General features: G+C 48.8%; 1 protein-coding gene across 4 annotated transcripts in view; it reads right to left on the bottom strand.

Annotated features, from left to right (window-relative positions):
* Window positions 1-24,930, bottom strand: part of DIS3L2 (DIS3 like 3'-5' exoribonuclease 2) — a 364,222-nt gene that overhangs the window by 113,892 nt on the left and 225,400 nt on the right. For all 4 annotated transcript variants that reach the window (XR_007134111.1, XM_047773760.1, XM_047773762.1 and 1 more), the window contains one exon: window positions 10-122. Coding sequence is in view for 3 of the 4 variants with exons in the window: in XM_047773760.1 (XP_047629716.1) it covers window positions 10-122 (113 nt within the window). In the remaining variant the exon portion in view is untranslated. The remainder of the gene's footprint in view (window positions 1-9; window positions 123-24,930) is intronic.

Here is a 24,930-nt window from a genome sequence, read left to right as displayed (position 1 = left end):
GATTTTTACCTTCTGGACCAAGTAGACACTCGTAGCTCTCTCAGCGGCCACTGAATCCAAGCTGGATCCCTCGGGAACAAAGTAGCTGACGTCAGCGATGTGCACTCCCACTTCGAAGTTGCCTGGAAATGCACAAGAGGTTAATCAGCCTGGGACGCGAGGCATGGGCAGTCCCTCCAGGGAACCCAGCCCGAGGAGCCACGCTGCTCCCCGCTGCTCCCCGAGGCCCCCGGGGCTGGGAGGGTGGACGCTCGGTCTTGCGGGCCCTCCGGCCACCCGCTGTGGTGTGCACGACCCTTCCTCTCCTTGCTGTGCACCAACGCACGAGGGTTTGCTCCTGAACAAACACTAACCATTTTACAAGACGGTGCCCATTTCTGAAGGCTTCCTGTCTTTGAGGCCTCATCAGTGGACTCGCGGAAGAAGGCTCGCTTCAGACGATGAGCAAATCCTTTCAGTTCCCTCGAAGGAGTTGATCCCTACATCCTGCAGCCCCCAAGAGCGCTGGCCCTCCTGTTGGGCCTGGCCACAGCCTTTGTTCAGCCCCAGGGCTGGCCTTGGCCTTCCTACCTCGAGCCCACCCCTCTTTCCAAGCTCTGCACGCTGTTGCTAACACGGTCTTAACCGTGGACCTGGTGGGGCCACTCCTCGGCCTGTTACTCAAGCCCCAGCACGGGCTCGCCCTGTCCGCCTGGCCAGCCTCCTGGCCCATCCTCCACGCGCTCTCTATGCAGCGGTCGTGGGAAACCTCTTTCCACTCCTAGAACGTACCTTACCGCATCCCATTCACATGCTGGCTTGGCTCGTGTTTTTTCCTTGTAGTTGGGATGATAATTGCACTAGGACCCGCCTATTAAAGTCCTTCTTCCCTTATAAGGGTCAGTTGAGAGAGGATCCCAGAACAGGACGAGAGCCTCTGCCCTCTGTTGCCTCCACCTGTCCTGGGGAAGCACCTCATCCAGCACTGAGGGTGCTTATTGCGGGCTTTCGCTCAGAGCCTGCGTCCCCACCAGGTATGACAGCACATCTTTATTGGCTCATGTGTCCACTGCCCGCCCTTCTCCCTACAGTGCAGGCCCCAGTAAGGCATGGCCGTTGGGTCAATTCCACTGCTGCAGGGCCCAGTGCTGAGAAGGAAGCCTGACACATGGTGGGCGTTCAGTGAACACTTGTTGGGTGAATGAATCGGTATTAAGTTTGTGTGCCTGTTGCCTTGCCTGTTCTGGTGAAAGATCTACTTTTTTTTTTTCCCTCCCCTTTTAGACTTTCCTTTGCTGGCAGAGCTGTTTTTTCAATAGGCCCTGCCTTCTCAATGGGTTCACCGGAGACACAGGCACATGACTCAGGCTGCTAGAACCGCACCTAAAGTGGGTCCGAGGGTCTGGTTAGGTGACAAATTTACTTTTGAACCTCCCATAAATCATCCAGCAGATGTAGTATATGTGGTTAGACACAACAGGAAACACTAATACACACACACAGACATATTTCCTGTATATGTATGCACACACACAGGAAATGCACAAAATAGACAGAATATGAAAAAGAGTCCGCACATGAAGTAGTTACAGTCTGGAGAGCGCGAGCATCATGGGCACACAGCACAGGGATGACACAAGCACCCAGGTGGACCTGCTTCTAGTTTAAATAAACGAGTAATGCAATTTCACCACACCTGTTCCTGTAGACAGGGACTGGTCCAGGCACAGGCACATGACCCAAGTAGATTTACTCTGGGCCTGTTTCCAGGTTGGACACAGCTTCAGATAAGAGGATCTTTCTCCCAAGACCCTAGACAATAAGCCTGGAGCTGCCAAGGAAACATCTTTGCCAACATAGAAAAGAACAGGTCTAAGAAATAACGGGAGAATCATGATGATCTCATTTGAACTCCAGGATCCAGATGAACTTGAAACTAGCCCACCTGCGGACTTGGCAGTTCACAAGTCAATCAATTCCTCCCCTTTCGGTTATGACTCACTAAAAAATCTTGACTGATACCCAAGTTGACTCAGAAGAGTTACTAACACATCACCGCTGCTTCCTCTGGTTCCCGGGATAATCAGTTTTATGGTAGCTCACATTTTATTATTTATTTATTTACTTATATTTTTTTCTTTTTTTAGGGCCACACTTGCCTCACAGAGAAGTTCCCAGGCTAGGGGTTGAATCAGAGCTGCAGCTACCAGCCTACACCACAGCCATAGCAACGTGGGATCCGAGCCACGTCTGTGACCTACACCACAGCTCTCGGCAACGCCAGATCCTTAACCCACTGAGCAAGGCCAGGGATCAAACCTGCATCCTCACAGATCCTAGTCGGGTTCATTAACCACTGAGCTATGAAGGGAACTCCCTGGCATCTTGCATTTTACCTACAAATTTTGTAGCTCTTTATTGCTCTCCTATTCCTTCTTCACTGGCGGGTGATTCTCCTCTCGGTTTTGAAATGGAAAAATGTTTCAGCTTGGGGTGGTTAAAATTAAGAGGTTCAGGGAAGGAAAAGAATTGAAGAGTCCGGTTCTCATCTGTCTCACATGCAGGACCACCCTCCTCCAGGGCAGTCCCTGGATTTTGCCACCCAGACCTGAAACGTGAATATTTTAGGGAAAACCCAGGGCCGGCTAAGAAATCCTGGCTGCTATGGGATAACGGAGCAGAGGAGAGGCCTGTCTGGAAAGCTGAAGAAAACTAGCAGGGCCCAACGTTCAGCTGCCTCATGCTGTGCGCCACGCAGCTGTGTTGCTGGGTCCCCGGGAGCAGGGAAACCTGCCCTGCGCTGATCCAGGAACTCAACCCTGAGAGAAGGCGGCCAAGCGTCCCACGCGGCTCCCCCCGCAACTTCCCTATTACACGCATCGAAAACCAACACTCGGAGAAGGTAAAATAAAGCGTCTTCTTTTAAAGTCGGAATTATAATACACTGGCCTGGCAGGTAAATATTGACTCAAGGAAAAGAGAGAGGATTATTACATCATGATATAAACCATAATTTTAAATTCTGTCTCTGTGTTGTTGCTACACATGAACTTTCTGTCCTTTGTCAAAATTGACAAACCGACAAAGAGTTCATTACAGGAGATAAAAACATGAAGGGGGCCAATCAAAACATATTTGAGAGGCTTAAATTTCCCTCAGAACTCCCAGAAGAGCCTCTAAAACCAGCAAAGAGAAGCTCTCTTATTCTCTTCTTTGGAGCTTTTCTACGGAAACCCTAAGCAAATATTTTATTACATATATTTACATAATGTGAACTTGCAGAACTCCTGAGGTGGTGGCACTGAAGCTTTTACTCTATGAAAGAGAAAATACAACTCCAAAAGGTTATGTGGTACATGCTGCCAAAACATCTAGGATCGATCTGACGTTCTAGAAAGCACTGTCTTCCATATAAAAGTATCCTTAAAAAATACTTTTACCTGCGGGGCTAAGGCGAGTCCTGTGAGTTTTGAAGAGTGGTGGAAACAGAGGAAGGAGAAACCCAAGGCCAGCCGTGTCTGGCTCACTCCCACAGAGCCCGCAACCTTAAACGAATGCAAATGCTCCTTTGAATGAACTTGAGCGGACACCAGAAGTGCTTCATCCAATTAAAACACTAACAGAACACAAAGCAGGGGCTTAAGAACCATCTCTTCTAAGCCAGCCTCCCAGTCAGTTCAGCCACATCCCGACTGCCTCCGTGCCAGGTGGCCCTTGATGTAGCCCCAAGGGTGGGGAGCTCCCATCTTGAAGCCACTCGCTCTACCTCTGAAGAGCACTGGCCCCGAGAAAGGGCCACCCTACGTGGATCCACAACACACGGAAAACGAGCCACCAGTTCATTCCAGCCCCGGGCGGCTGTGAGAGGGTCTCTCTGTCTAAGGCCCTCCCAGTCTAATGGGGTTGACAGCTCTGCCAAGGTGGTGACAAAATGCTGTCGGTAGGGCTGTGACAGAGGAAGGCCGTGGGAGTGAGAGGAAATAAAAATCCGTTTTTACTTCGGGGAGAACACGTGAACGGGTGTTGTAATCCGTAACGATGACGTGAACGTCACGTTGACGACGACAATCATAAAAACGACAACACGGAGAAGCAGAAGTGACCTTTTATTTAATGTCTCTTTTGCGCCAGGGGCTCCACGCACATTAAATGCAGCTTTGACAATAGCCATATAAACCGTGTTTCACGGATGAATCATCTGAGGCTCAGAGAGGATCCATGTCACTTGTCCAAGGCTCTCTGGCTCGTACGCAATCAGCGCTGCAATCAAAACCAGGTCGGGTTCAGCCTTTGCTCCTTTTATTCCCAGCCCTCGCCCCCTACCGCTGTCACGGTAACTCCAGGACAGAAGGACACAACCAAGTTTTCATCTCGGAGGGTCACAGCGAGAAAACCCTCCCCTCGCTTACGATTCAGCAGAAGCCACACCCTTGGCTCCGCGTTCAGAAGCCCCGACAGAAACGCTTCCCAGCCCCCTTCACGGCCACGGCCACGGCCCCGTTCCCATGGCCACGGCCCCGTTCCCACGGCCAGTCTCTCCCGCCACTCGGCACAGAGACCGACTACAGAACAACCACTATGCCGCCCCCTCTAGTTCCAGTTAATCTAAGTCCTTAAGGTCTAACAGTTGCTTTCTGCAGGGCGAGCTCACCGCCACCTTTAGGTGGTGGCAGAGTGAGGGTCCTACACTCCTGAAAAGGCGAAGCCTATCACGGGGGAAAGCAGCAGGCTTCCCTCACCAGGCCTGAGACCAGGGCCTTCCAGAGCGGGGTCACCTGAGTTCACTTTTAGCCACAGCCGAGACTGGACTGTGGTGACAGAGGCTCTTCTGGACCCACTAGGACATTCCTTTGAATCCAGAATATAGGGAGCAGTACTGCTAAATGCACCTCATTTAGCCAAAGCAAAAAATCACTGCTTTTGTCCGGGGCCTTAATGCCCAGACCTCACAGGGCATCTGAGGCCTGGTGAGTTCTCCCTGTTTGAGACGCTGGTCCTTCGGCTCCAGGCCCGCCCTGGGTGTCTGCCCTTCCCAGGCTCCTCTTCCGCTCCCGTCCCGCCTCCCTGTCTTCCAACTCTGCTTTCTCCCCGGACCGTCCCATCCACTCCCAGGAGTTTAAGCACCATCTCGGTGCTGTGGTGTCCGCGTTCCGCACCACCAGCCCAGACCTCCCTGCGCTCCAGACTGACACACGCAAGGGTCTCCTGGGCACTGCCACTTGGCACCTCACACTCACACCTCCCACGTCCCCACCTCCGGCCAAATCATTTCTCTTCCTGTGTTCTCCATCCAGGAAGCGGGATCTCCCCTCCACTAAACCAAAAAAAGGCATTGCGACTGCCCCAAACTAAAACAAACAAATGAACGAACTTAAGCCTGTCTTAGCCTGCGTTGCTCAATCGCTCTGGACGCTCCCCCCTGAACACCTCTGAGATCTGCCCGCATCTTTTCTTCCATGTCACCGCTTCGGCCAGGGCCACCGTCACTTCTTTAAAGGGAGATCTAAGCACCTCTGCGTGAGTCGCCTGCCACTTCTCAAACCCATTTCCACACTGAAGATAGTGCTCTTTCCCCAATACAGGTCTCCCTGTCACCCCGCCGTGTCACCCCTGCCGAACCCCCTAGTCCTGGCTCCCAAGGCCTTACAGGCCTGGCTCCTGCTGCCGCTCCAGTCGCGTTGGCTTGTTCTTCTGCTCCTCCCTCTGCACGCTGTGCTCTATCACTGCTTCACAGAGAGTGACAGTGACACCTTGGTTCACATGTAGGTCTGCCCTGAGCATGTGCAACTTTTCTGGCCCCCACCCCTTAAATGCTGATTCGGGGGGATGGAGGGGAGGCCTCGGGGCCTCCTTGCAGTGAGTGGTATTGGGGTTGCGGGGGGGACAGGAACCGAGTTTCTTAAGCATGCAAACCTCTCGGGCTCCACGCTGCTCTCCCTTGCGGGATGTTCTCCCCCGTTTCTCCTCCTGGCCACTCCCACCCGTCCTGCAGGTCCCTGTGCAGAGCCCACGTCCTCTGGTGGGCCTTCCCTGACCACCTGGGCCAGGTGCCCCCTCCCGACTCTGGCACCCCCCCCCCCCACCAGTACCACTCACTGCAGGGAGGCCCCGAGGTCTCCCCTCCATCCTCCCCAATCAGCATGAAGGCAGAGGACATTTACCGAATGAAGAAGAAAATAACTTAGGGTGGGCTTGTCGCTACTCTGGGTCGAAGGGGTTGCAAACCCTGCTGGCTCCTCCCGAGACCAGGCCTTCCCAGTGTGTCTAAGTGTGGCTTGCACACCTGTGGAGCTTGGGAAACCACCACCTGCTAGTGCAGTCCACTTCGCCCTCAGACAGCGACGCCAGTGTGCAAACCTCCCCCGTAAGGCCAAAAGCCATCTGCCCAGGGTCCCCCCTTGCTGGCGCAGTTCCACCTCCTGGGGCTTCTTCAGGGGACAGAAGTCTGGCTAAGAGACGTGAGTGAAGGGGCAGATTCCTGCCAGCAGGCTGGGCTCTACTTTGGGGACAGCACTGGCTCTGAATGGCTGGCAAGTGAGCACACAGCTGGCTGGATCTTCTCTCCTTCAGGCTAAAGATCCATGTGGCTTGACTTGGAATCGCCTCATAATCCTCAACATCCTCCTCAACACCTGCCCCTCGTAAGCGCCTTTGTTCACTCAATTAGCCACTCAACAAACACTTACGAGGCTCCTACTATGTGGCAGGTACGTTTCGAGGCGCTACAGACGTTCCAGTAAACAAGATGGGCAGGGTCCGTTCTCTTGTGCAGCTGACATTCTTATGGGGAGAGAAAGAAAATCAGCCAACAGATAAATGACGGGGCCTGAAGAAACTAAAACAAGATGAGGTGAGGAGAAGGCCTGGCCTATGTCAGATTTACTTTGGAAACGTCTCTCTGAGAAAACAGACTGAGACCTGTGTGTCTAAAAAGGACGTCACAGGGCGACACGGGGGAGAGCCCGCCAGGCGGGAAGAGAGCCGGGGCAGGCGGTGGAGGGGGAGCAGGCAGCGCCGTCGAAGGGAGAGAAAGAAGACTGGAAAGAAGGGGCGGCTGGGAAGCTGGGAGTGCAGACGGAGCCCCAGTGAGACACCCTGCAGGACCAGGATAAAGCGTTTAGATTTTATTTTAAGCGCAGTGGGAACCCACTGGGAGTTCTGAGCTGACAAGTGACATTCACTGAGCTCACCAGCCACCTTTGAATGCAGCCTAAGGTCGGACTGGGCTGAACACCATGAGCCTGAAGAGACCACCAGCTCTCAGGGAGGGCACCGACAGGCCAACAAATGCAGGCAACCTTCCAGTGAGGTAACGTGTTTGGAAAACAAAGGTAGATGATGAAGAGAAACACAGCCTATGAGACACACTGACACAGCCACAGAGGCTGCAGTTCCTGCGCTGCAGCCTGGCGTGCATGCAGCCTGCATGATGGGAACAGCCTGCTCTTGCTGGGTCACCCTCTTGACCTTGTGGCCAGCGTTCCCAACAACATGAGTCTTAAGAGAGTGAGGAAACAGCGCTCTGGAAGCTCAGAACAGGTAATCCAAGCTCAAGGACAGAGCGACAGGGATCTTCTGCTGTCCCACAGCCCCTGCAGCGACGGGCTTACACGGGGCAGCATGCCCGCCAGGCTGCAGGCCCCGACCTTGGTCTGTTCCCACTGAATTTTAGAGACAGACTCCATAGCTGAGATCGGCTGGGCTGGGATCAGCTTGCAGCCGCACGACGGACTCCATCTTTCAGTCGGGAGGAGCGAAGTCCCTCCGGCTTTGGTGGAAACACTGATTGGGGTGCGAGGTAAGAGGGACAACTCAAAGGCTGATGTCTTCCAGGTCTGTGTGGTATCTGGTTATGTGAGCAAACGCAAGAGTTGACCACGGGCACCCTGAGCCATGGCAGGAGTCCGCGGCCATGGCGTGGAGATGGCTGGGGGATATTTCACAAGCTCAGGGGGAGTCAAGGTAAAACCTGCCGGGACAAGAGCATCTGAATGCAACGTAAGGTCCCCACGCACGGGGACGGGATTGTACAACGTGATTTCTCGGGTCCCCCTGAAGGCCCGGATTTGAAGACTCTGAGGATTGTCTTTGTCGTCTTTTCCTTTTCCTTCCAGCAAAGGGTTAACGAGGAGCATTCCCTGCAAACTCCTTTACTTGGTGAGCTCACCTTCTGGAACCAAGCAGCTTAGAGAATCTTTTTCCTTCATTATTACAAAGGGCTCTATCAATCTGCAAGTACTCAGCTAAACTGCCCACACAGCGATTTTTGTCATGTTCAATCTAATTCTCAGGAATCTCAGTTTAAATTTATATGAACAGCATGGAAGAGGAACACCCAGGTAGTAAATTCCACTTTTCCCTTCCAAATGATTTGAGCAATGGCCTCCTTCATTAACGGGAAGGAGAGCGAGGAGCTGAATATGTGAGGTTGGCACTCCCGACGTTTGGGAATTTCCAGGCGTTTCAGGCGCAGGGAAGGCCCAGGTCAGCGGTCAGGCCTGGGACAGAGGGCCGAGCACAGGCTCACAAAATGCTCTGAGGGCAGGAGGGCAGGCCTTCGGCCCCTCCTCGTTGCCAAAAGACCCTGGGGTCCGAAGGGCCTACAAGGGCCCTTAAAGGTAGCCACAAAGTTAGCAGGTGCTCGCAGGGGCTGGGGGCTGGGCGGTGGGGTGGGGGTGCTGGGGTGCGAATGGAATGGGCTGGCCATGGTTTCAGGGTTGCTGGGGCTACGCGAGGGGAACAAGGGGTTTCACGACACTATTCTCTCGCTTTTGTGCATGTTCAACATTCTCGATCCAAAAATTAAAAAAAAAAAAAAAAAAAGTTTGTAGGGGCTGAAGCCAAGGAAAGAAAAAAGTTTACAAAGGAAAAATCCAGTTAAGTAAAACTAGCTACGGGTTTTGAAAGGAAGACAAGCCAGCAGAGGCAGGAGAGGGTTGCCGCTTCCGAAGAACAGAATTAAGATGTCCCCAGCAATGACCTCGGGAGGATATGGGGACTGTTCCTTTCTACGTCATACACGTTTGTAATGTTTCCAGCTCTCGAAGGCTGGGAAAGGAATAAAGATAAAAAGCATAAAATAAGAAATCTAAACCTGCTTTAAAATGTCTGGAAAGAAATATATCAAGATGGTAACAATGGTTCTCTCTGAGTGGCAGGATTATGACTTTTTCTTCTTATATGTCAATTCTAATTTTCATATCGTAAATGGACTACTTGTTCTACAGGGGTTTTTTTCTGCAGAAGTTTGCAGTGTGCAGAAGTTTCTGGGCCGGGGATAGAACCCTTGCCGCAGCAGTGATGACGCTGACTCCTTAACCTCTAGGCCACCGGGGAACACCAACGGTTTTGTTCCTTTTCAAATAAAGACACACCAACAAAACGCTGTGTCTCCCCCACCCTGGCACCCCGCTGTCCCTGATTCCCCACCACACAGCCAGAGCAAAGCACCACGGGCCACCTTGGGCAGAAGGCAGCAGGAGAGCCTGGTTGCCCATCCGACAATGCTCCTGGAAGAAGAGGAAGATGAAAGCCCTCTGCAGGCGAGTTCTCTGAAGGTGAGCGAAGTAGCAGGAACTGGGCACAACCCACCCCCGTGGAGGAACAGGAAGCGATTTCCATGCCAGAAATGGAGAAATTGAAGGAACACTGTAAATCAACTATACTTTAATTTAAAAAAATATTTTAAAAAAATAGGACTCTGACTTGCAGCAGCCTGGGGCTTCCGCCACACCTGTAGAGGCTCAGGGTGCGTGGCCAGCTCGGGGAACCTGTTTCTCACGCCTGCAGGAGTGTGGGATGCTTGTATGATCCCAGCAGACTCAGTTACCAAAGATGTGAGTTTGAAAACCAAATTTTAGCATGTTTTCACGCTCATGTGTGGATTTCCCTATTTTTAAAAGGCCTCTCTATTAACAAAATGTAATTACTAGTTTCTTAAAAGCCAAATTTAAGAGAGGTGTACAATTTTCTACAAGTTTTAAAAATAAACATCTATTGTATTTAAACGCCTATTCATGAAATGTTAATTGTTATCAACAACTGCTCAATCCAATCCCAACCTTCCTTTCAGCTGAAATTAAAGCAACTTTTATATTCACCTTGGATTCTGAGATGCAAAAGCTTTTAAAAGCTTTTATCTGATGACAAAACCCCTTAGTGGCTTTTCGCTCATCCTGGGGAAGCCTTTTTGGGTTTGTTATTTTTTTCACTGTACCCAATTAACTCTTTGGGGATCTAATTTTTCAGATTCATTGATTAATGTCTTTGCATTAAGGAGAAAATATTTTCTTTTTTTAAATTATGATTTGTATTTTTTCCATGGTTGATTAGATGTTCTGGCAATGTCTACTGTACAGCAAAGTGACTCAGTCAGACATACATACATATATATACATAATTCTTTTTCTCCCACGATCCTCCATCATGCTCCATCACAAGTGACCAGATAGAATTCCCTGTGCTGTACAGCAGGATCTCACTGCTTATCCTCCCCAAGCCTTCCAAAAGGTAAAAATTATATCCATAATTTCTGCATGTTTATGATCTGAATCCACCACGTGGTTGTCCTACAACAACAGCATATCAACCGCTTGCTTTTTAGAGCACTTCCTCTGTATTAATTCACTTGATGCTCACAGTCCTGTGAGACAGATTTCTCACTAGAGATGAAAAAACCGGGGCCTGGGCAGGTGCAGGCCCGATTTCCCAAAGTGAGCTCTTGAGCCTTATTTCATGGTTCCTGCCCCTTAGTATCAGGTACTTGACTGACTTACTGTTGCTCCTTTCTCAAGCTCTGTAGGCTAAAAGCACTCTCAATGTAACTTTTAAAAAGGCCTAGACATTGACTTTGCAGAATACACATTTTAAGACCGTTAAGTAGAACAGGGTATCATTTTCGACATAACTAAGTGTGACTCCTTTATGGGGACAATACATAGTCAATGAAGTAAAAACGGTCATGTAATCCTGCATCCAAGGGTCATTTTCCACTTTTTTTGAATTATCTAAATATCAATTGCCATTATAGGTCAGTTTTGTTTTGTTTTGTTTTGTTTTTGTCCTTTGCCTTTTCTTGGGCTGCTCCTGAGGCATATGGAGGTTCCCAGGCTAGGGGTTGAATCAGGGATGCAGCTGCCCGCCTACGCCAGAGCCACACCAATGTGGGATCCGAGCCTCACCTGCAACCTACACCACAGCTCACGGCAATGCTGGATCCTCAACCCACTGGGCAAGGCCAGGGATTGAACCTGCAACCTCATAGTTCCTAGTCGGATTCATTAACCACTGAGCCACGACGGGAACTCCTTGTATAAACTATCCTGAACCACTAAATTTTCTAGGTAACTGATGCCAATCCTTTAATCATGGATGGTTAATAGTTTCAGGACCTCTGGATGGAGATCCTCTGTTAAGGCATCATATGCTTCCTTTTCTTAACAGCAGAATAGGATTCAACATTCATAACTTGGGGTCATTAAAAGGACAATTCTTTTGCGTTTTGCAATAGATGCTGGTGTGGTACAGAGGGCAAAGGTGCCCTGTCCTTAGGACATATTCTCAGATATACCTGTCGCCTCCATCATTAAAATGGAGAAAAGGCTCTTCAGATGCAAAACCTCCTGGCTAATGACAACAGCAATTATCACTGATTAGACACGGCAAATAGAAGATATTCAAATATTTCTTGATTAAATGAATCACCTACACAAAAGTTTTATGGAGTAGATACTATTAATATAATATTAATAATAACTTCATATTGTACAGATGAAGACATTCAGGCTCAGAGAGTTAGAGGATTTGCTTGATGTCACCCAGTAAACATCAGAGTCAGGATTAGAACACTGCTGGACGCCAGCAGTCACGTAGCATGCCACAGGGCTGCACGGCACAGCCTTTTCCTAATGGGCTTTAATCATTCCACGGTTATCAGTATTCTTTGGCTTTTGATTTCTTAGCGGCTTGGGATTTCATTCACATACAACTCACTCATTTAAAGTACACAAGCCAATGGTTTTTCGTATATTTGGAATTGTGCAACCATCAGAGAATCAAAATTTGGAATAGTTCAACACCCCCAAAAGAAACTCGCCTTATCTGTTTTCAGTGACTCCCTACTTCTCCCCAACCTTCCTAACCACAGGCACCCACTAAGCTACCTCCTGTCTCTGTAGATGTGTCCACTCTGGGCATCCCGGGCAGACGGACTCTTAGGACGTGGGAAGAGTCTTTAGTGATTGTCTTTCACCGAGCGTAATGTTTTCCAGGTTCACGTGCTGCAGCCTGAATCAGTACTTCCTCTTTTCCATGGCTGACTGATACTCGGTTGTATGGATATATTAACTACTATTAGTTGACAGTCATTTGGGTTGTTTCCACTTTCCGTGTGCTCCTTCACACTGTAATTATTATTATTATTATTATTATTTTTGGCCATGCCTATAGCATGCAAAAGTTCCCGGGCCAGGGATTGAACTCATGCCACAGCAGTGACCTGAGCCACAGCAGTGACCTCAGATCCTTAATTTGCTAGGCCATCAGGGAACACCACGCTTTTGCTCTTTTATTGAGGTAAAAAATACATGAAGGCAACACACTTTAAGCATCCAGCTCAGTGAATTTTTACAAAGTGAATACACTTCAGTAACCACCTCCTAGTTCAAGAAACAGAACAGAACCAGAATTCCAGACGCTTCTCTTGGGCCTCCTCAGTCTCTATACCCACAGAAGATAACTGCTTTTCTGACCTTGGTCATCTGTGATCCAGGGTCAGGTCTGTCTTTGCACGTTACATAAGTGGACTTGGACGGGGTGTATTTTGTGTGCAGGCATCTGGCTTCTTTGACTCAGCATGTTTTTGAGACTCGTTCACGTTGTGTTGGACTTGCCTCCGCACCATCGCTGTGGCGTGTTCCACGGTAAGAGCGCAGCACCGTGTACCTGTTTTACTGTCGAGAGACAACTGGGTTGTTTTTAGTTTTGCGCCGTTATGAATAAACACTGAGGTAAATGCTCCTTTCCGTTGAGTTTGACCTAAGAATGAACCTGCTGGGTCACGGAGGACGACTCTATTCGGCTCTACTACATACTTTAGAACAGCTTGTCAAAGGCGCTGTACCTAACTTCTCCCCACTCGGTGTATGAGAGTTCTAGCTGATCCATATCCCCCCTATATCTGGTATTGGTGGCTTCAAAAACTTTTAGCTATTCTTATAGGAATATAGTAGTATCTTATTGTGGTTTTAATTCCATTTTCCCTGTGGACTAATGCTATTAAGCATTTCTCATATGTTTTTGGCCATTGGTTATCTCCTTTTATAAAGCGCTTGTTCAATTCTATGTATTTTTTTTTAAATTTTTTTCTTTTTTTCTTTCTTTCTTTCTTTTTGTCTTTCTAGGGCTGCATCCACAACATATGTTAAGTTCCCAGGCTAGGGGGTCAAATCAGAGCTGTAGCTGCTGGTATACACTACAGCCAGAGAAACACGGGATCCGACTGTGCCTGTGACCTATGCCACAGCTCACAACAACGCTGGATCCTTAACCCAATGAGCGAAGCCAGGGATCAAACCCGTGTCCTCATGGATACTAGCTGGGTTCATTACCTCTGAGCCAGATGGGAACTCCCAACGCTACATATTTTCAATGAGTCCTTTGTTGGATATACATATATGTACATTTATATATAACTAATATATGTATTATAAATATTTTCTTCGGCTCTGTGACTTGCCTTTTCATTATGTTAATGGTGTCTTTTGAGGAACAGTTCTTAAATTAAGTGAAATCTAATTTGTCACTCTTTTCCTTTAAGGTTAATTTTGTGTGTGTGTCCCACTTAAGAAATGCTTTTTTTTTTTTTTTTTTTTGGCCTACCTGCCACATGGGGAAGTTTCTGGGCCAGGGATTGAACCCGTGACACGGGTGACCCAAGTCACTGCTGTGACAGCTGCAACCTGCTGCCAGATCTTTAACCTGCTGTGCCATAAGGGAACTCCCTGGTTTAAGAAATCTTTGCTAAGGTCATGAAGTTATTTTTCTATGCTGTCTTCTAGAGAAGCATTAACACTTCTGGAAATATTAATGTCTTTTCTTTCACATTTAGGCCTACAAGCAACATGAAACTGATTTTTATGTGTGGCGTGAAGTAGCAGTCAAAGTTCCTTTTTTTCCCATATGGATAGTCAATTGATCCAGCCCCGTTCAGTGATAAATCCATCCCTGCCTTACTACACTGAGGAGCCTGACACCTCTGCTGGATACCAGGGGGTCATACATGTGTGGCTCATCCTGACTTCTGAACATCAAATGAATATTTATTATTATTTCAGCATAAGCTTACTAAAATTCCATGTCAATTTTAATCTTCCACTTTTAGATTAATAATAATTTTCAGTGAGCACTTACTTATCACCTGGCACAGTTCTAAGTACCAAGGATTATCTCATAAAATTTTCCAAGCCATTTTAGCTGAGGCATTTAGTACCCCTGTTTACACACCGGGAAATGTAAGGAATGGAGAGGTTAGTTCTTGGAGAAGATGGCCTGCGCTCTTTCTATTTTGTAGCCCTAACATCTACTTTCGTGGAACAGCATCAGCAGCATATGCAATCTTAGGCATTTATGCTAATACCTTTAAAGCTAGGTTGTGTTTTTACAACAATAGGAACAAATGGAGCTTTGCTCCTTTAGCTTTTCATATACTCAGTATTTCGTAATTGCAAGACACTTGAGGAATTGTCTAAACCCTCACATAGCTGGGAAAAGAGGTCTTCAGAGAAATCACAGACATCCCCAAACTTAGACGATACAGTAGCGGCAAAGATGAGACAAGAACCCAGTTCTGCTCCTATTCCAGTGCTCTCTCGGGGACCCCAACTGCCTCTCATCGTGCAGTGGTGTGTGTTGTGTGCTGGATCACCGAGGCTCCTTAGCTGGCTTCCAGGTTCACCTTGGTGCCAGATACTTGAGGATGCCTGAGTGGTGGGTGCCAGATTATCTTGGCTTTAATGAGCAAGGAAACTGGAACCAATCAGCAGAGCTGGAAGCAGATGAACAGGCCACAGTCCAAATCTGGTTTAACAAGGTGCACCGAGACATCCATGAAGAAAGAGAATTTCCAAAGCCCAGACCCCACAGGAATCAGACGAGCAAGATCTGAATGGAACATAGGAATAAGACTTAGAGAGGTGGAGCTGCCTCTCCACTTACTCTTTCCACTTCAATTCTGTGTCCTCAAAACAGGACCTTACTGGCAAGCGTCCCAGAAGCCCATTTCCATGCCAGAGGCTTTGCATGACTATTCAGTTACTTGGAGTTTTTGAGTCAAGGTACGCGATTCATTAAAAAATGATCACACAACAAGGACACTTAAAACTGTTCACTTGCCAATGCGCCAGATGAATGGAGAAGACATGTGCTTCCTTAGGAGCTGACAGTTCTACTGAATTTTCCATCTCTCTTCCCAGGTTCATTATCAAGGGCCATACTATGACAACAGGATTTGTCTGAGATCAAGTACTTGGGTTGCCTGGCATTTGCCTGAGGTCAGGATGCCCTCTGACCAATAAGGCACTGCTAGAGGAAAAATCGGAGCTTCAAAACCAGGATTAGAAATGACTGCGCATAGAAGAGGAGCGTAGGAGGAACAGCGTTTGAAGCGCTGGGCATCATAAAGACGTCAGGGACAAAATCCAGAAATATATCCAAGTAGAAAATTGGCCTGAAGTGGATTTTTTCTTTTCCAAAAATCTATGGAAGAGTTATCAAGAGTTCTCTTCTAGAATACAAGAAGCAGATTTTAAACATAGTTTTTTGATTCAATTTCATGTAGATCTAATTTTTAAGTTACACTGTGGCATATGCGTCCAACAGCTAACAGAGTAAAGTTTCCTAATTAAGTGGGAGTTGCCTCTTACACTTTAGTGTTCCGTACTGAGGAAGGACAGCTTTTTGGACCATGGCCCTTCCAGGTTCGGCTTATTGAAGTGGATGCAACTGGGAGAAGCATAACCAATGGGCGAAGAGAACAGGAGGGGCTGAATCTGGGGGTTTAAACGAACGTACTGTGTCTGAGATAAAAGCCAACTTCCAAAAGGCTAGAGAAGGCCTGAGACAAGAGAACAAGTGCAAGACGAGCTTGAAAGCTGGGAAAGGCAACTCGAGGTAAGAGGGTTCGAAGGAGTGGTCCGGCCCGAGGAGGCAGGCATGAGCCAGGCTGCTCCCTGCGGGTCTCGGGAGAATACACAGGGTTGACATGTCTATATGTGCATCTGGCCCCTTGGGCCCCCGCTGCATGGCCGGACGGGAAGGGAGCTTCAGCAGGTCCACAGAGCCCAGGGCTGCGGTGCTCATCTCCTCAGTGCTTGAGTGAAGACTCTGTAAAGTCCACTGCCCCACCTGACAACATAAGTGACACGAGCCTAGGATTCAGTCCTTCTATCCCTGGTCGATGGGTGGTTGGTTGGTGAGGACATGGGGCATAAAGTGGGGCCCAACCTGAGCTAAGGATGGCGAGATGGGGTAAAACAGCCCGTGCAAGGTTGGGAGTGGTGCTGAGCCAGTGTGATGTGATGCCTGAGTCAGCTCAGGGCCGGGGCTGTGTGTGCAGCAGGGGAGGAGCAGACTGGTCTCCTACTAGAAGCAGAAGCAGGCGGCAATGAGACTGCCGCAGTGCAGGGACGAGACACTTCTCACCTTGGCGATGAGCAGGGCCTGGGCGTCTTCCTCCCTAAAGGAATGAACGCCCCTCAGGGTACGCCGTAGCACCGCGGGGTACGAATGGGCCAAGTTCTCAGACGGGAAATACAAAAGGAGAGAAGCAGTGCAAGGCTTCCTTCTACAACCTCTTAGGTCTAAACTCTGGCGGGGCAGACGTGCAGGTGTGGGCGCCTCGGTGAGGCTCCCAGTGCGGGGACAGGTCAGGGCCTAGGCGGGCCTGGGCCTGGGAGCAGGGCAAAGGGAGCCTCTCCTTGATGTTTTATGTTACCCAACGATGACCTTCCCCTTGCTACGCTCTAACCTTTAGTAAACGCCTTTCCAAACGTTCGAATCATCTCGGTCGTGCGTGAGGTCCTGAGCAAAGAATGATGGGCAACATCCTTGGACCAAAGGCGTCCCGGGTGCTGTCGGCTCTGAAAGCCAGTGAGCAGAGGGAGTGGGGTTAGTCAGGAGGAAGGGGATGTCCGCGCGGGGAGCATCCATGCGGTCCAGCTGTCCCCCCAGCTGGGAATCAGCCCGCTCCTGCTCATCTTTGGTGCCTGGAGCTTCTTTTATTAGGAACTCAGGCAGTTTCCTTCTTGACGGTGTCTTGGTAAGAAAGCCTTTCAAGCAATTCTTGGCTCTCTGGTGAGAGCCTGTGGGTCGGCATAGATCAGATCTCAGAGTTAGGCAGCTCCTGGATGGTGCGAGGAAAGCAGCTGAGGTGGAAAGCCTCCGTCCTGTGTAAGGGAGGATCCGTGTGGAAGGCAACGACAGAGCTACTCGGCCAGGAGGAAACAGGTAACTCACTCAGCCTCCAAGCACTAACGGGAAACATCAAGTATATTCTGATTTATGCCATTCGTCTGGCCACTGATCCGGGAGAGAGTAACAGAAGATATTTATTTATTTATTTTTTGCTTTCTTAGGGCCGCATCCGCAGAACATGGAGGTTCCCAGGCTAGGGGTCCAATCGGAGCTGCAGCTGCCGGCCTGCGCCAGAGCCACAGCAACGCCAGATCTGAGCCACGTCTGCGACCTACACCACAGCTCACGGCAACGCTGGACCCTTAACCCACTGAGTTAGGTCAGGGATCGAACCCACGTCCTCATGGATACTAGTCAGGCTTGTGGCCACTGAGCCACAATGGGAACTTCCAACAGAAAGTATTGAAAATTTCCAAATGTACTGATCTTAAAAATGTTTCTGTGCTTAGTCTCATTTCTGCACTGTGATCCATGAACATGATCAGTATGATACCAATGATTTTCTGAAATATGCTTAAAGGTTTAATACAAAGTCAATTTTTATAAATGTTTTCTCTGTGCTTGAGAACAGCAAGTAATCTTAATCTGCAGTACTGTATTTAGCTATGGTTATTAAAGCTAGCTTTCTAACTGTGCTGTTCAAATTTCCTATGGTTTTACTAAATTTCTCATCTATTGGAAGCACCACTTTGTATGAAAGGTCTATTAACCTACTATGATGATGAATTTATCAGCTTCTCCTCGTATTTCTGTCAAATGCTGTTTTATGGGTTTTTGAAGCTATATTACTTGGTAATGTATGCTTAGCTATGACCTTTTCTGATGAGCGGATCCTTCTAATCATTTAGATATTCTCTTTACATGTAGCAATGTTTTCTATCTTAAAATCTATTTGATTAATAACAAATTAGTAATAAAAAGATACTGGCTTTTTTTTGCTTAGTACCACCTATGGCTTTTTCCACCTTTTTACATTTAATTTTTCTGTCTTCATGTTTTAAGTGCGTGGTTATAAACAACATAGAGCTAGATTTATCAAGTCTAACAGTCTTTGCTTTTTAACTACAGAGTTAAATTTCATGTCTTTATTAATTTTTGTGGACCTCAATATGTGCTTATATGTCCTGCTTCTTTATATATATATATATATATATATATATATATATATATATATTTCATGTCTTTTAGATTGACGTGTTTTTGTTTTTCTCATTCCATTTGCCATTTTCTCATTCCATTCTCTACTACCGTGGAAGTTACTTACTGTATTTATTTCTATTATTACTTAAAAGATATTTGAGGGAGTTCTCTGGTGGCTCAGTGGCTTAAGGATCCACTGTTGTCACTGCTGTGGTGTGGGTTTGATCCCCAGCCTGGGAACTTCCACATGGTACAAGTGTGACCAAAAAAAAAAAGATACGTGAAATGTTTATAGAATATGAACACTAGAAATAGATATGATATAAAATACAAATACAGACAATGAATAGTAAAAAGCATGTGTTTATGTTTCAAAGTCTATTACAAAGTTAATACCAACTTGTCAAAATTTTTTCAAACATCAATGATTTTTGGAAAAAGACTTTGATAATTAATAGCACTCTAATACTGTAAAAATGAAAATGTGATCTGATAGCTATGTTTGATATTTTCTGTTTACTTTTTAAGATTTCCATTTTAGCAGGGCCAAAAGTGAAAACAGGAACTTCTGTTATTCAAGCAAGTGAATTCTGGCTTTCACTGTGAAATGCATGAAAAGCCCAGTAGACTCTGTTTATTTGTCTTGCATGTTTCTTTGGGGAGTAGAGGGAGCATCTATTGTTATAGTTATAATAGATAATTTGCATTTTGGTTCAGTACTTGTACCCACGGCTATGTTTCTCTAACAAGTCATCTTACATTTTCCTCTTACCTCTAAACATTTATGAAGCTAATCTTTTTTTGGGGGGGGGGGGCGGTCTTTTTGCCTTTTAGGGCTGCATCCGTGGCATATGGAGGTTCCCAGGCTAGGGATCCGATCAGAACTGCAGCTGCCGGCCTACACAAGAGCTATGGCAACTCCGAATCCAAACCATGTCTGCAACCTTCACCACAGCTCACAGCATCGCCGGATCCTTAACCCACCGAGCAAGGCCAGGGATCGAACCCGCATCCTCATGGATGCTAGTCAGGTTCACTAACCACTGAGCCACAACAGGAACTCCAATGAGCCCAATCTTTATAGGCTCAATTTTTAAAACTTTCTCCTTTCCTATCACGAGCACTTAAAGCTGTAAAATCTCCTCTAAGTGTTGCTTTAGCTGCTTTCTTGCATATTTCATAACTTTTCAGTAATGTTTACTTTTACTAGAACTTTATCTCTGGCAAATCTTTAAGGCTTTGGCTCAGAGTTAATTCTTCCAGATAGGACACACCTATGATTCCAGCTGGTTTCTAGAAACACTGTCCACTTAGTGCCACCTTATTTATTTGTTTGTTTATTTATTTATTTATTTTGTCTTTTTGTCTTTTCTGGGGCCGCATCCACGGCATATGGAGGTTCCCAGGCTAGGGGTCTGATGGGAGCTGTAGCCACCGGCCTACACCAGAGCCACAGCAACGCGGGATCCGAGCCGCGTCTGCGACCTACACCACAGCTCACGGCAATGCCAGATCCTTAACCCATCTGATTTGTACTTTCTGGTATTGCCGTGGCATTATCTCCATATACCAACCTAACCTCCAAACATTCCCAACAGAGGGAAATTAAAAACAAACTTTTTTCAATGTCCATTTTCTCAACATGCCGTTAAGGAAGACCTATCTGCTACCAAAGGAACACCTGGATTTTTATAATACTAACTTTTTATTTCTTCAAATTAGTGGATGAATATATTGCCACTGCAGAGGTATTTGCAGTTGTTAAAGAACGCTTTCCTAACTAGCAAGACTGTTTGCCAAAATAATTGAAACAAAAAAAGTTCCGGATTTTGTATCATGCACTACTTTCTGTGGTTGTTTTTCACTATTATGTTAAGGCTCACTTAATAAGTAAATTTTATCAGAAAATTAGCACTCACTGAATGTGGAAATGGCAAGGACACAGAGAGAAGAGAGATGGATAAAAAGGTCAAAATAAGACCAAGAGATAAGCTGCTGTGGAAGCCTGTAGATACGAAATGAGAAGAGCATCGCAAGCTACGCAAGAGACTCATGCAAGAAAAGGATGGGGGAGTTCCCTGGTGGCTCACTGGGTTAAGGATCTGGCACTGTCACTGCTGTGGCTCAGGTCACTGCTGTGGGCTGGGTTTGATTCCTGGCCCCGGAACTTCTGCATGCTGTGGGTACATCCAAAAAACAAATAAAGAAAATACGGGGAAGAAGTGAGCCTTAGATACGACAACTCACAGAGCTGGAGGACCGCATGTCAAGGTCAAAAGATATAATTCAGTGATTGTACAGTACACTGAGCCGTGATGAATGGCCTGAAAGACCTGATGTGATGAAAGGTACACCTAAAAAAACAGGCTTGTCATCGGAGGGCATGTGGAGTAAGCTTGAGTGTCAGCATCTAAGCACAAACCTAAGGGTCAAAGCCTGGTGGAAATAAAAAGAACAAGGCGAGAAACAGAAAAAGGAGTGAAACGCTCAAGGTATATAACAAGTTGCTTGGCTAGACTGACTGGACCAAGCAGTTTTTGTTTATTTAATTTTGTTTAGGGCTGCACCTGCGGCATATGACGAACCCAGGCTGGGGTCAAATTGGAGCTGCAGCTGCAGGGCTATGCCACAGCCACAGCAACGCAGGATCCAAGCCACATCTTGGACCCATGCTGCAGCTTGTGGCAATGATGGATCCTTAACCCAATGAGTGAGGCCGAGAATCAAACCGGCCTCCCTGGAGTTCCCCCTGTGGTGCAACGGGATTATCGGTGTTTTGGGAGTGCTAGGACACAGGTTCGACCCCCAGCCCGGCACAGTGGGTTAAGGATCCAGTGTTGCTGAAGCTGTGGTCCAGGTGGCAACTAGGGCTCAGATCTGATCCCTGGCCTGGGAACTCCACGTGCTGCAGGGTGGCCAAAAGAGAAGAAAACAACCAACCAAACAAAAAACTCAGCATCCTCATGGATACTAGTTGGGTTCTTAACCCACTGAGCCACAACAGGAACTCCCAGACCAAGCAGTTTTTAAATTCAGAGTACCATGAGTGGTACTCAGGACACAAAGGGCCTTGCTTTTAGGAACAAGCAAAAGGGGAATTAAATCCACAAGCAGTGATGTTTACTGCTGCACTAAACACAAGAAGAAAACAGGTTGACAGGATAGGACCAGCTCAATCTGCCAGGAGGAGAGCTCTGCAGAGGACTCATCTTGCTCTTGAATGAAATTCTCACACAGAAGCAGACAGAGAGGCCAGGCATTCTAAGCAGAGGGCAAAGGGCAAGCAGAGGCTGGGAGGCGGGTAGGGTGCACGGGACAGGTGGAGCCTGGGGGGGTCGGGAGGGAGGGTTGCTGGGGAAGTGGTACTGGGAGGTGGGGAAGGTGGGAGAGGAGGCTGGGGACTAATCTTAAAGGGCCTTGATACCACAGCTCGGCTGAAAAATAGGGACCACTCTGCGGGCATGAGAAGATTTTTCAAGCAGAAAAGTGACATGACCTGGTCCTTGTGTGTACTTAATGAAAAAGGTCACTAACTGGGGAGCAAGGCGGAGGGCAGACAGGGAGGGAGGGTGGGAGTCACTGACATGACAAGGCTGTGACAACAGTGCTGACAGGAAAAGGAATCAAAGGTGATTCCGGGAGTCCCTTTTCCAAAAAAAACTCTGGTTGACTAGGTGACCATGACGCCTTTATAAAAGGAGGGGATGGGGCAGAAACGGGTTCCAGGGGAAGCAAAGTCCCAGCACCCGCCCTTGTCTGCTGCCACCACATCCTCCCTCTCAGCAAAGCCCCCAGTTTGGACCGCTGTAACTTCTGCCCCACCCCTGCGACCCCGCCTTGGCAGCATCCCAACTCTGCTTGGGAAGGCCTCGTGGGACGGGTCTCTGGTCAGCTCCCCACCCTTCCTCCTCAGCGGAGGGCTCTTCCTCTCACAGGTAGAGAGGGCATTATTCCCAGGCGTGGGCACTAGGCGGCAGCCCTTCCCGATGTCATGCTTCTCTGTCTCAAAAGAGGGGGGTTTACCCCCAGGTCTTGGCCTCACTTTCCACTAAGGCTCTGAATTCACGCCTGTCTCCTTCGAGGCCTTGTCAAGAGCCCGCTCCTCTCATCCCTCCATTTTCACCTTCTCCAAGGTCCATCTCAACACAGAAACATGTTAAAATCACTTCCATCTTAAAAACAAAGAAAAGCCCCCACCCCCCACCCCCGGCCCTGCCCTCCCTGCCTTTCCCACGCTGCCCCGCGACCTGCTCCCAGAAAGCCAGCGCCACTCCTGTTTTCCACTCCGTTCCCTGCCACCTGCAGTCTGGCTTCCCTCCTCACGCCTCAAGGGCACTGCCGCAGTGTCCTCAAGATCACTGGTGACATTCTGGTGGCGGCAACACAAACGCTTTTCAGTTCTCCTCATCCTGACTTAGCTACAGCCTCTGTGACCTTCCACCACTCGGCCGCCCGCGCGCCTCCTCTCCCCTCTCTGCCTCCCCTCCAAGCTCCTTGGACACGGCCTCTCAGTTTGGCATCTTTGGAGGGGTCCAGGGGCCTCATCTCAGTCTGTGGCCTCTCCTGGGCCACCCCTCCCAAGGCCATGCCCTGATGACTCCCAAACCCCCGTCTCCAGCCCTGACCCCTCTGACTTGTCCCCTTGGTACCTGGATGCCCCTCAGGGACCACAGACTCACCGTGCATTTATCTCCCCCCCAGAGTAGCTCTCCTCAGGATTTCCTGCTGGGTGACATTAAGTTCCACTTGGTGCCCAAGCCAGAAACTTAGATGGCATTTTAGATTCCTCTCCTACTTCCAATATGAAAAGTTTACTAACTCATTTATTCATTCAACAAATATTTCCACGTGTGTCAACCATGTAACACACAGTGCACTGGGCCCTGAGAGTTCAACAGTGACCCGAACCACATCTCTGCTCTCACCTCTCACCACCCAGCGGACAGACCCACATGACGCCTTAAAGAAAATCGAGGAGGGGGAGAGGTAGAGAAGAGGGCGGCCACAGAGTGGTCTGGAAGGGCCTCCCCGAGGTGCCATGGGAGTGGAACCCAAAAACAGGGAGGGATCTGGGAGAAAGGGGATCCGGACAGAGGGAGCAGAAAGAACAAAAGCGCTAAGGCAGGAGAAGCCTGGCGCATTCAGAGACAACACCAAGGCCAAGTTGGCCGGCGGAGAGCGGGTGAGAGAGGGACCGTGGGGAACGAGGGTGGAGAGGCAGTCGAGAGAGCAGCAGGGCGCAGTGGGGACTTGGGCGTTGATCCTCAGAGGACGAAATGTGGGAGGGGGTGGAGCGGGGGAGTGACCCGCTCAGATCTCCATTTTATAAGGCCTGCCTCGCTTCCGCTGTGGGAAGAAGGAGGCTGACACGAGACAGCAGTAAATGGACTCCTGCAGCCACCCAGACACCAAGTCCTGCCCCATCTCCTGCCCTGGCTGGTGCCTCCCTCCAGTTCTGGCTCCAGAGCCCTGCCTCGGTGGGGGCCGTCGCCACCTCTCACCTAGTCCATTTTCACACCACTGCTCCTTCTGGACCCTCACGGCTGCCGGACTGTTCTCTCCAACCTGCAAGCTGGATCCTGACTTCCTGCTTAAAAGTCTTTGCTTACCATTCATTGCACCCGGGATAAAACACCCACTCTGCAAACAGAGCCTGTGAGCCCCTTTCCCAACTCACCGCGCAGGCTCCTCCCACCCGGCCAGGTTCAGCCAGTGGAGAACTGGTGGAGAAAGATCTCAGCAGAGGTGAGAGGAGCCCAGGGGGAGGGTGTGGCCTTCTTGCTGGGATTTGCAAGAACCTTTGGCTCAGGAGCTCCGGACTCCGGACTCCGGGGCTCTATTCCCTTCCAGGAGTAGGTCCAGAGCCTGCCTCTCACTCTTCGCTCCTTATCCTACCACCTGCTCTATCCCTCAGGTGCTCTGGCCTAAGCCTGGTCCTCAGGGGGGCCCCGTCTTTCTAGCTCCTACTTCCTCACTGCCTCCAAAGGCCGTCAGTCATGACAAGAACGCTCAGCAGGTGACAAATATAACCAACGGGGAAGTCACAGAGTTTAGGAGTTCTAGGAAATTCTTAGAGGCTTTCTCCTAGTCTTTTGTTCCTATTTCATAAGTGAGAAAGGCTCCCGGAAACAGAGCTCCCTGGTCCATCCTCCTCAGGGAAGGGAAAGGGAAAGCCAGGTGACAGGCAAACCAGCGGGAAGACTGGCGCCCCCTAGAGCAGCATAGGGAGCGCGCATCCCCGAGGTTCCCTCCACCCGGGCACTTTCTCATACCTGGACAGCAGGACAGGCCCTTCTTCCTTTGAGTCAGACGGCCGCCCTCTGTGGGGATGCGAAACACAAG

This window comes from Phacochoerus africanus, chromosome 3 (genome assembly GCF_016906955.1).
Source record: "Phacochoerus africanus isolate WHEZ1 chromosome 3, ROS_Pafr_v1, whole genome shotgun sequence".
NCBI classification, from domain to species: domain Eukaryota; kingdom Metazoa; phylum Chordata; class Mammalia; order Artiodactyla; family Suidae; genus Phacochoerus; species Phacochoerus africanus.
Note: the sequence above shows the minus strand (reverse complement) of the source record. Positions and strands in the feature narration are given on the sequence as shown.